Here is an 8,976-nt window from a genome sequence, read left to right on the forward strand (position 1 = left end):
CATGAGTATAGGCTCCTTTTTTATTTTATTTTTATCCAAAATTAGGAGTGAAACTCGAATTCACTACCTCTAAATAAGTCTAAAGAGACTATGTTATTTGAATTATATCTTGTTAGCAAGTATAAGCTCCTTTTATCTTTGAAAATTCTTCGTTACGCATTCTCACTCTTTCTATCTCCACAAAAGTATGAGTGATGGAGAGATGCTTAATTAGAGGGCAAAGTCTATATTTTAACTTGAAAAGTTCTTCGAAGTTATCAAATTAAACATTTTAATTCTTGGAAAAGTATTTATGAAAGAATTTATATTGGAGATTGTTTGAACGTTGACCCCATACATAGTATTTGAACGGTTTATAGCATCATGACTTTTGAATTAATATCTGTAATGATCTTACTAAAATAATTGTTTATTTGTTTGTTTATTGTTGAATAAAAGTGATGAAACTGTTGTAGTGTCCGGCCTTATGATATTGACTCTGTCTCTCATTTATCTTCTAAATAATTAATATAAACCATATTATAACTAATATAAATATGTTAGTAGACAATACCAGGCGTAACCAAACACTTACATACATATTGTTGCAATGGCAATGGCTCTTCTATCTCTGATTGTTATGGTGATCATGCATTGTCTTCTCTCATCAAAGGGGTTGGATCAATCTCCTTTACCCTCTAATTTCCTCTTTGGGACTTCTTCTTCTGCTTACCAGGTATGTATGTGATGATAATAATTGATTACACTTTATAATAGGATTAAACGTTTTACTTATTTCTTGATCATATACAGTATGAAGGTGCTTATTTGAGTGATGGAAAAGGACCAAACATCTTTGATGTCTTCCTTCACCAATCACCAGGTCCTAACTTCTAACTATGTTTTGTGTCATCTCATCTCCTTTAATTTCTTAATGTTACTCAATAACATGGTCTCTCTCTATATTTGACCGTTATTTTACACACACATATATTTATTATATTAAATGTCTAAATGCCCTGTTTTCTAATAAACATCCTGGTTCTGCTTCTCTGATTACTCCTTTTATTTTTGTGTTTTTAAAAATATTTCTAGGTACGACTGTTGATAGAAGTAATGGAGATATTGCCGTTGACCAATACCATCGCTACCTGGTAATATACATTCAAAGTTTTGAAATACTAGCTCATATAATCAAGAAGCAATAGCAGTTTTTGTTAGCATAACATTAATGCAACGTGGCTTTGGACAGGGGGATATTGATCTAATGGAAGCCATGAAAGTCAATAGCTATAGATTCTCAATTTCATGGGCAAGAGTTCTTCCGAGTACGTTTCTTTGCCACTCTAAATTACTAGACATTATCAATTGCTTAAAGTCAATAAACAAGTCCTAATGTTGACTTTGAAGGTGGTTTGATTGGATTTATCATTTGTGGCAGAAGGAAGATTTGGAGAAATAAATTGGGCTGGCGTGAACTACTATAACAAGCTAATAGACGCTTTGCTAGTCAAAGGTTTACCATTTTTTTTTCTCATTTTGATTCAACATAAATCTCATAAGTCATAACTCATATTTGTTTTGAGGTATTGAGACAGGAACTGAGAGACTGAGACTCAGTATCATATTTGTTGGTTCAAAGATTGATACTAAAATTTCTGTTCCTGTCTCCAAAATTTCAGTATTTCAATACTTTCAAAAAAGTAATGATAAAGAGGACTAAAATTTTTAGAGATGAAAACTGAAATTTTAATAACATTTTATACCTAAAATACTCTCATTTCAATTAATGAATTCCAATTTTACCTTTTGTGCAAATTAAATTAGAGTTTTATTCTTCGTTTCAATTTCTGTCTCCTATTTTACACCAAATAGAATACTGAGATTTATTTCAATCTCTGTCTCTTAGTCTGTCTCTCAGTCTCTGTCTTTCCGTCTCTGTCTCTCCACCAAACGCTAAATATTGTGCTAAGCTTGGACACGTAAGAAAATGGATAAAATTTGACCCAAGCACTTTGATAGTAATGCGTTTGAAATTTGACAAATGGACAGGAATTCAACCTTTTGTAACATTGTTCCACTTTGACACCCCCCAAGAACTAGAGGACAGATATGGTGCTTGGCTAAGTCCCCAATCACGGTAATCATCTAACTAATTTGCTTCTTGACTGTCAAACAATATATGAATGACAACTAAAATTTAAAGTTAGCTGAATTTCATAGAATAAATTACACTAATTTTACTTACTTGGGTTTCAATATATGCTGGGCAGGGAAGATTTTCAGTATTTCGCAGAGCTATGTTTTAAATCATTTGGTGATAGGGTAAAGTACTGGGCAACCTTCAATGAGCCAGATTTCCTTGCAACATACGGTTACCGTCTAGGAGTAGGTCCACCGGGTCGTTGCTCCAAACCATTTGGAAATTGCAGTCATGGAGATTCAGAGAAGGAACCTTTTCTGGTAGTACACAATATTATCCTGTCTCATGCAGATGCTGTTGAGATTTATAGAACCAAATACCAGGTATTATTTTGGTGAAAACAACACCTAATGCACTAACAACAGAACTAATATCAACATTAAATTTTTCTACCAATTCTAAAACTTACGATATCATGATTTATGAATGAAATATTCAGGCAGAGCAAGGTGGTAAAATTGGCATTGCTGTGCATCTTGACTGGTATGAACCCATCAGCAATTCCACGGAAGACAAATTGGCCACAGAAAGAGCAAGATCATTCAACTCGAAATGGTAACCTTCTATGATATGTGAAGAATCAATGCAGTACTTGTTCATTTACACAAAAAACAGCACAACCCTTAACACAAAAAAAGAGACATGCTCTATGGTTTTATTATTTTAAGACAACAAGAGTCCTTCAAATACTAAAAAAAGTTGATTTTATAGTTTTATTTGTAATCTATAGGGTTTTAAAAGGGAATGGGTCTTCACTCTTCTATGATTTCGTTCAAAACTAAAGCATACAATTTTATTAACTATGAATCCAACCTCAACCATCATATACAGGATCTTGGACCCGATAATCTTTGGAAAATATCCTGAGGAGATGCAAGAGATTCTAGGAAATATATTACCCAGATTTTCCAGCAACGACCAAGAGAAGCTGAAGAAAGGAGTGGATTTCATTGGCATCAATCACTATATAAGTTTCTATGTTAAGGACTGCATGTTCTCCATATGTGAACAAGGACTTGGAATCACCAGAACCGAGGGATCATACCAAACAAGTCCCAATGGGAAACTAGTATGTATCTTCAGATCTTATGATCATGAAAAATTGCCATTCTCACCAACATGATTTTGAAACTTCTACAAAATAATATGCAGGCTTCGCTTGATATGCAATATGTTAATCCTAAAGGCATGGAGAAAATTGTCACCTACATAAAAGACACATACAATAACATTCCAATGTTCTTAACTGAAAACGGTAATCATAACTCACACATTTTAATGGAATCTACATTTGTCTGAAAAAAAAAAAAATAAATTGAATGTTTTTGTAGGATATGGCCAAATGAGTCACTCAAATTTCACCAAGGACCAATACCTTAAAGATTTCAACAGAATTGATTACATGGAAGGTCACTTAGATTCCCTACTGGAAGCAATAAGGTACAGCTATACGAAAGTGCATTTTGAAATCCAGTAACTTAGTTGATCACTGTCATCCGTTATGGTTCAGTGAAATACCAGAGGAAAAAGTAAATTAAACCCTTTTTTTTTCTCCAATTACCATGTAACCAGGAAAGGAGCTAATGTTAAGGGATATTTTGCCTGGTCCTTGCTGGACAACTTTGAGTGGATACAAGGGTATACAGTAAGATATGGACTCTATCATGTTGATCGAGCTACGCTGGAGAGAACTCCAAAATTATCAGCAAATTGGTACAAGGACTTCATTGCAAAGCATAGAACAGAAACATTCTTCAGAAATTATGGGGGCAGAAAACTGGTAGAAATCAATTGAGAAAAGAGGCTTAGCTAGAATTCCAGTAACTAGGACTGTTACAAAGATTTGTTCAGCTCCCCAATGCAAGCTTTGGCTTGTTAATTAACTGGAGAGGAAATCTTAAGGTTTCAGCACTATGATAGTACGGTCCTACCCGAAATCCTATACCTACAGTCACTACTATTATGTTGTAACTATAGCAAAATTATTTGTATAAAGTTATAAACAAATGTGGTCATGAAAAAAGCTCTTTAATTTAACATGTGAAAAATGGATTGATAAACTGTTTATATTAGTATTATTGATCACACAGGATCAGATGCTAGGGTGTAGTAAACGGCCCTTGACAACTGAGTGGCCATAGGAATATATATTATGAGATTTGAAGTAGAATATGTTGAGTAAAATACACGCAACTGATTGTGGAGCATGAATAGAAGGTAGTTTCTGAAACACAATAGAGAGCGGAACAGCCACTACCCTGTATCCGCTGGCTCACCTATTCAAAATTTGAATCCCAACAGAGTGGTTGTTCCAGGATGACAATTGAACCATCTTATGAAAGTTACCCTTTCTTCCTTATTTTTGGGGTTATCGATGGAGAACAGAAACTGCCTTGGTGCCTTCCTTTCTTTATGAAACCTTGCATTCTTACTTCAGAGAAAGAGCCACCAGCATCCACTGGTCCATGACCACCTGGTCTTCTTTTGCCTTTTGAATGTCTGCATCAGCATACAAAACCATGTCTTTCAGGAATATGAATCAGTAACAAAGGAGGATGCTTTCAACTTGAGCAATTGCAAACTCAAGCTTGTGGCGAAAGTCGAAACATAACCTTGCAGTTGATCCCCCATCCCTCAACTCAAGCACACATTTTAAGCAGTTGCACACCTCCACCATGGGGAACCAGCTTTGTAAGAGTGTTCACCATCGTCCCATGAAATTTGATACGCTTGAAGGCCAATTGCAACACTTGGCTCTTTTCCATACTGTGCAATCCAATTTATAACAGCCGTTTCTCTTTCACACTCACTACTGAAATCTTTATTGTATTTACCAAATGGATTAAGACCAGGATTAGTCATCTCTGCAATTGCAGCTGCCATATACATAGAATCACCAATCAGTGGTGCCTTACAAGCAGCAAATTGAGCCCGAATCTGCATAAAATATTTAGTTAGTACAAAAAGTAGCTTTATGTTTGATACTTGATACAAGATTATGGAACACGAAGTCATCTAGGGAAAAAAACAGGAGGGAGGGGGACACAGTATCAAAATTAGCCTGCATGTTAGAAACATATTCTCCAACTATCAGACCCAACAATATTTTCTACTATTATTTTTGTGAGTGGTAAAAACTAAATTATTGTTTCCCTAACAAAGGCAGCTGGTCAGCATACAGCTTGTGAAGGGCAAAAGATAGTGAAACAATGAAAATAATAGCTCAAGACTTAAAAAATCAACAAAAGAACATACTTCAGTAAAAATATAAATGACGAAAGGACAGCTACAGACCTGATGAGTTTTACCAGTAAGAAGGTTAATGGTACACTCATATGCATAATCTTGAGAAGGCCACCCACAGTTTTCAACACAATATTTGTCTTGAATATTAGTAGTTGGCCAAGGGACCTTCCTGCAATCTATGACCTCAAGTTGACAACGATGCCATCCCTTGATAAAATCTGCACTTAATAAACTAACGGGTGATTGGGTGAATATAAATTCAATGCCCTTATTTCAAAACATTTTACCACATCACATAGCAAGCAGAAGGTTCAAATTTATACATGACTAATTGATTAACAGGAACATCACTTCTTTGTTTGTGTTACACCCTACAAAAACTAATTATATAGTTGGTAGTAGAATTCTTATTAGTAGGTAGTTTTATTTATTTTATTTTCATATGTAGATTTATAGAAATTGTTAGAGGAAAGATGAAAGAAGGGTAGTTTTGGTATCAAAGAACTGGACAGCAAACCCTCCAATCCCCTTTATCAAGAAGATATTGCAGATTTTGCAATACGCTAAGCTAATACATACAGAGTCACAGACCATTTAAACTGTACTTGGACATGGAACATGACAATTAATCAATTATACATGTTTGGTTAAGCAGCCAGTTGTCACACTGCCCAACACACCTACCAAAGTACTTAAGAATGTCATGGTATATCATATTATGGCAAGTAGGTCAGGACTCAGGACTATATATATATATACTTAGAATGCCCAGGAATATATCACTCTGTCTTCAATTGTTAACTATTTCCTCACAAGGTAAAATATTGAATATCAGTCGAACACAAATCTTAATCTCTTAAGTTATGCTTATGAGAGACTGATGCCATGAGGCATGGCCCTAGTTTGTATAATTAATTACCTTAAGAAAAAGAAACACGGGGAATTAAAAAAAAAACTTCACTTATTTTAATTTGTACAATTAATTACCTTCAGAAATAAGTCGAGGAGCCATGCGAATAGGACGCATATAGTGGGTAATGATACCAGTAGTCAAAGGAGAAGCTGTAAGAGCAAGATAAAGCTTCCTCACCTTTTTGTCCTGAAAAAAGATAACCACAAAGTAACATCCTAAAAAAAGAAGTCAGATACAGTTAATTTACTCATTGACCTGTGGCAAAAGGCTTTCTTCCGAAACAGAAGAGCCGTATGCCCCCATCTCATGGTCATGGACTCATGGGGCAGACGTCAGACCCAACAGTTCATGCATAATAGGAGTGCCTCCCTTTGCAAATGGTTTAAGGCTATTTCTAGAATAAGATACTAAGTGGGATCAAACACTTACCCTGATTTTCCCGTGAAAGATAGAACAAAACTCTTTGGTCTTAGCTAATACCACACTGCACATGAATAACAGTTCATAAAAATCTATGCCAATAAGAATGACAAACTGACATCGGGTAGTATTTATTTTCAACACTCTACCATCCTTCGGTACAATTGTCAATCTGATGGGTAGTCATCAAAGGGGTTGTCAATCCCAAGGCACGAGTTGCAAAGGTTGCACAACTCTCTTCAATGTTGTCAGTAGTTCCACCAACCTACCGAAAATTAAATAAATAAATAAAAATAAAACAGAGATTGAGAGAAACCTTGATCAAATAACTAACTAATCATGTAAAGATACCAAGAAATTTCAAAACACATCACACAGAATCTTAATAGCATTTGAGCATCCATATTATAATCTAGTGCAACCCATTCAATTCTAGCCAGCAAGGAACCCATTAGCATAATGTAGAAACCAACTTTCACTCACTTGAATTAGAGTATGAACACAGGTTATAAAAATTACAGGATACTGAACCTAGCATTCGATAAAATCAAAATTAATTTTCTAGGAGTGATATGGGATTACATACTGATATACCAGCAGGTTTGTCCAAAACTACATACGATTCCTCCACGGCAATGATCCTCGATCTCCAATCAATCTCATAACACCTAAAAAACAAAATTATCAAAATATCAAACACTAGATTGTCTCTGCAATGAAATGATAATTCTTGGTATACCTAGGGAAGCGCTTGGGATGCACATGCACTCGCAAATACGTTCCTTCTTCGACAAACTGATCCCCGTTAGTGACACGAAAAGTCTTCTGCGCCTCACGCAGTGTTTTCCCTTTGACCGACTCTCGCTTCCGCAAAACTAAAGGGTCAGTGACTCTCCTGAATATCCTAATCTCCTCCTCCGTGGCAGTAGGAGGAGGCTGGGGACAAACAAGAGCGTAGTACACAGCTCCAAATCTAATCAGGTCTGCAACAAACCTTCGTAGTAACGAAACACAATTCAATGAGATGAAATGAAACCTGAAAGCTTGCATTAAACTCAAACAGATGAACAGTATAACAGAAAATATAACTAACTTCTAACTGCCAAATGAAACTCACAAAGGAGGAAGATCCAGTGCTTCGCAGATGTATTCCAAAACTAGTCCTCCTTTTGATACCACTAAGTGTTCGATTCTCGGTGTTGTTTTCTGCGACGGACACGGAAGCAACCGATCGTACTTCGGGAAGCTTAAACCAAAAGTCCAAAACCAAAACAAAGTCTCAGCAACGGAGCAAAGAAAAACAGGTAGCTGAAACTTATTGGAGAATCGACGTAGATTCTTGAGAACGATAACTATGCCTGTTGGAAGAAGAAGAAGCTACGGTTGTGTTTCCGGCGACGATTCTCGAGGTTTCGGTTTCGGCGGCAAGTGCCGTGCTACTGTTATATGAGCTCCGGCAATGCCAGATAGCTGCGTGTTTGTTGCGGTGCTTGTTAAGAACTTCGCGCGTGATTACAAGCGCACGCGCCGCCGGACCTGCGAAGCTACGGTAGCCGCCGGCGAGCAACATTGACGCCATTCTATTTCTTATCTTCTTCGTCCTCTACTCCTCTCCGTTTCTGAACTTCTTCTGGACAATTCGAATTGGGGCGGGTTTTTCAATATTGAAAACCGTTGGCCCATTTATTAAGTGGGCTGAAATGTCTCAATTGGGCCCATAAAAATTAATGGGCCTAGATAATGTATAGGCCGAACAAATTATATTTGTGTGTCTATTAACACTAGACCTAGTTGAGATGACACATTATTAACTCTTTTGATACGTTATATTTGGATTCGAATTTTAAATGTAGTATACTAGTATGTGTGAATTTGTGATATAATGTTTAGAATTAGAAACTGTTCATTGACTTAAACTTTAAAGTATCAGTGGCACAGTTTTTGTTTATTTTACATTGTGTTCAATTATTGATATTAATAAATGTGGTTTGAAAAAGAAAGAGTACGGTTCGCAAAATTAATTGAGCAATGACCAAAAAGGAGAAAAAGTATACAAGTAAGATGAAGATGGCACTGACCTCAAATTTTGGAAATCAATAAGCGATGGTTTTTCAAAGTTGTGGAAGTATAAGAACCTCTCCTTTTGATCTCTTTTCCGAACTATAAAAAGTGTGATTGTACTCCTTTGAGTCAGTTTTTACTATTAAGATTGCAG

At 36.0% G+C, this 8,976-nt stretch overlaps 2 protein-coding genes across 5 annotated transcripts; one reads left to right on the forward strand and one right to left on the reverse strand.

Annotated features, from left to right (window-relative positions):
- Window positions 1-469: 469 nt before the first annotated feature.
- Window positions 470-4,242, forward strand: LOC130973588 (beta-glucosidase 46-like). 3 transcript variants are annotated; one of them, XM_057898196.1, is made up of 12 exons: window positions 470-715; window positions 793-862; window positions 1,075-1,133; window positions 1,232-1,307; window positions 1,421-1,495; window positions 2,032-2,119; window positions 2,253-2,505; window positions 2,622-2,737; window positions 3,014-3,251; window positions 3,335-3,437; window positions 3,514-3,622; window positions 3,755-4,242. In XM_057898196.1, exons 1-12 carry the CDS (start codon window positions 590-592, stop codon window positions 3,975-3,977), a joined length of 1,536 nt encoding a protein of 511 aa, XP_057754179.1. In that variant the 5' UTR covers window positions 470-589; the 3' UTR covers window positions 3,978-4,242. The 3 variants fall into 3 exon arrangements, 2 of the variants coding, with proteins under 2 accessions (XP_057754179.1, XP_057754180.1); XM_057898197.1 differs by having other exon boundaries at window positions 1,424-1,495; XR_009084197.1 differs by lacking the exon at window positions 3,335-3,437.
- Window positions 4,198-8,976, reverse strand: LOC130973590 (RNA pseudouridine synthase 6, chloroplastic). 2 transcript variants are annotated; one of them, XM_057898198.1, is made up of 10 exons: window positions 8,840-8,976; window positions 8,120-8,391; window positions 7,879-8,007; window positions 7,501-7,755; window positions 7,348-7,429; window positions 6,911-7,026; window positions 6,771-6,825; window positions 6,416-6,527; window positions 5,477-5,646; window positions 4,198-5,119 (listed from the first exon to the last, which is right to left on the reverse strand). In XM_057898198.1, the coding sequence occupies exons 2-10, from the start codon at window positions 8,338-8,340 to the stop codon at window positions 4,835-4,837; spliced, it is 1,425 nt and encodes a 474-aa protein (XP_057754181.1). In that variant the 5' UTR covers window positions 8,341-8,391; window positions 8,840-8,976; the 3' UTR covers window positions 4,198-4,834. The 2 variants fall into 2 exon arrangements, with proteins under 2 accessions (XP_057754181.1, XP_057754182.1); XM_057898199.1 differs by lacking the exon at window positions 8,840-8,976 and having other exon boundaries at window positions 4,198-4,681; window positions 4,795-5,119; window positions 8,120-8,388.

The sequence above is a fragment of the Arachis stenosperma genome, chromosome 4, assembly GCF_014773155.1.
Source record: "Arachis stenosperma cultivar V10309 chromosome 4, arast.V10309.gnm1.PFL2, whole genome shotgun sequence".
In the NCBI taxonomy this organism is placed as follows: Eukaryota; Viridiplantae; Streptophyta; class Magnoliopsida; order Fabales; family Fabaceae; genus Arachis; species Arachis stenosperma.

What these genes read in the sequence shown, in the direction of transcription:
- LOC130973588 (XM_057898196.1), top strand. Translation starts at nt 590, where the DNA reads ATGGCAATGGCTCTTCTATCTCTGATTGTTATGGTGATCATGCATTGT. An exon ending in ACCAATACCATCGCTACCTG is followed by an intron (nt 1,134 to 1,231) that starts GTAATATACATT and finishes GGCTTTGGACAG; the next exon opens with GGGGATATTGATCTAATGGA. An exon ending in ATGGGCAAGAGTTCTTCCGA is followed by an intron (nt 1,308 to 1,420) that starts GTACGTTTCTTT and finishes CATTTGTGGCAG; the next exon opens with AAGGAAGATTTGGAGAAATA.
- LOC130973590 (XM_057898198.1), bottom strand. Translation starts at nt 8,340, where the DNA reads ATGGCGTCAATGTTGCTCGCCGGCGGCTACCGTAGCTTCGCAGGTCCG. An exon ending in GCTTCTTCTTCTTCCAACAG is followed by an intron (nt 8,008 to 8,119) that starts GCATAGTTATCG and finishes TTTTGGTTTAAG; the next exon opens with CTTCCCGAAGTACGATCGGT. An exon ending in GCACTGGATCTTCCTCCTTT is followed by an intron (nt 7,756 to 7,878) that starts GTGAGTTTCATT and finishes GTTACTACGAAG; the next exon opens with GTTTGTTGCAGACCTGATTA.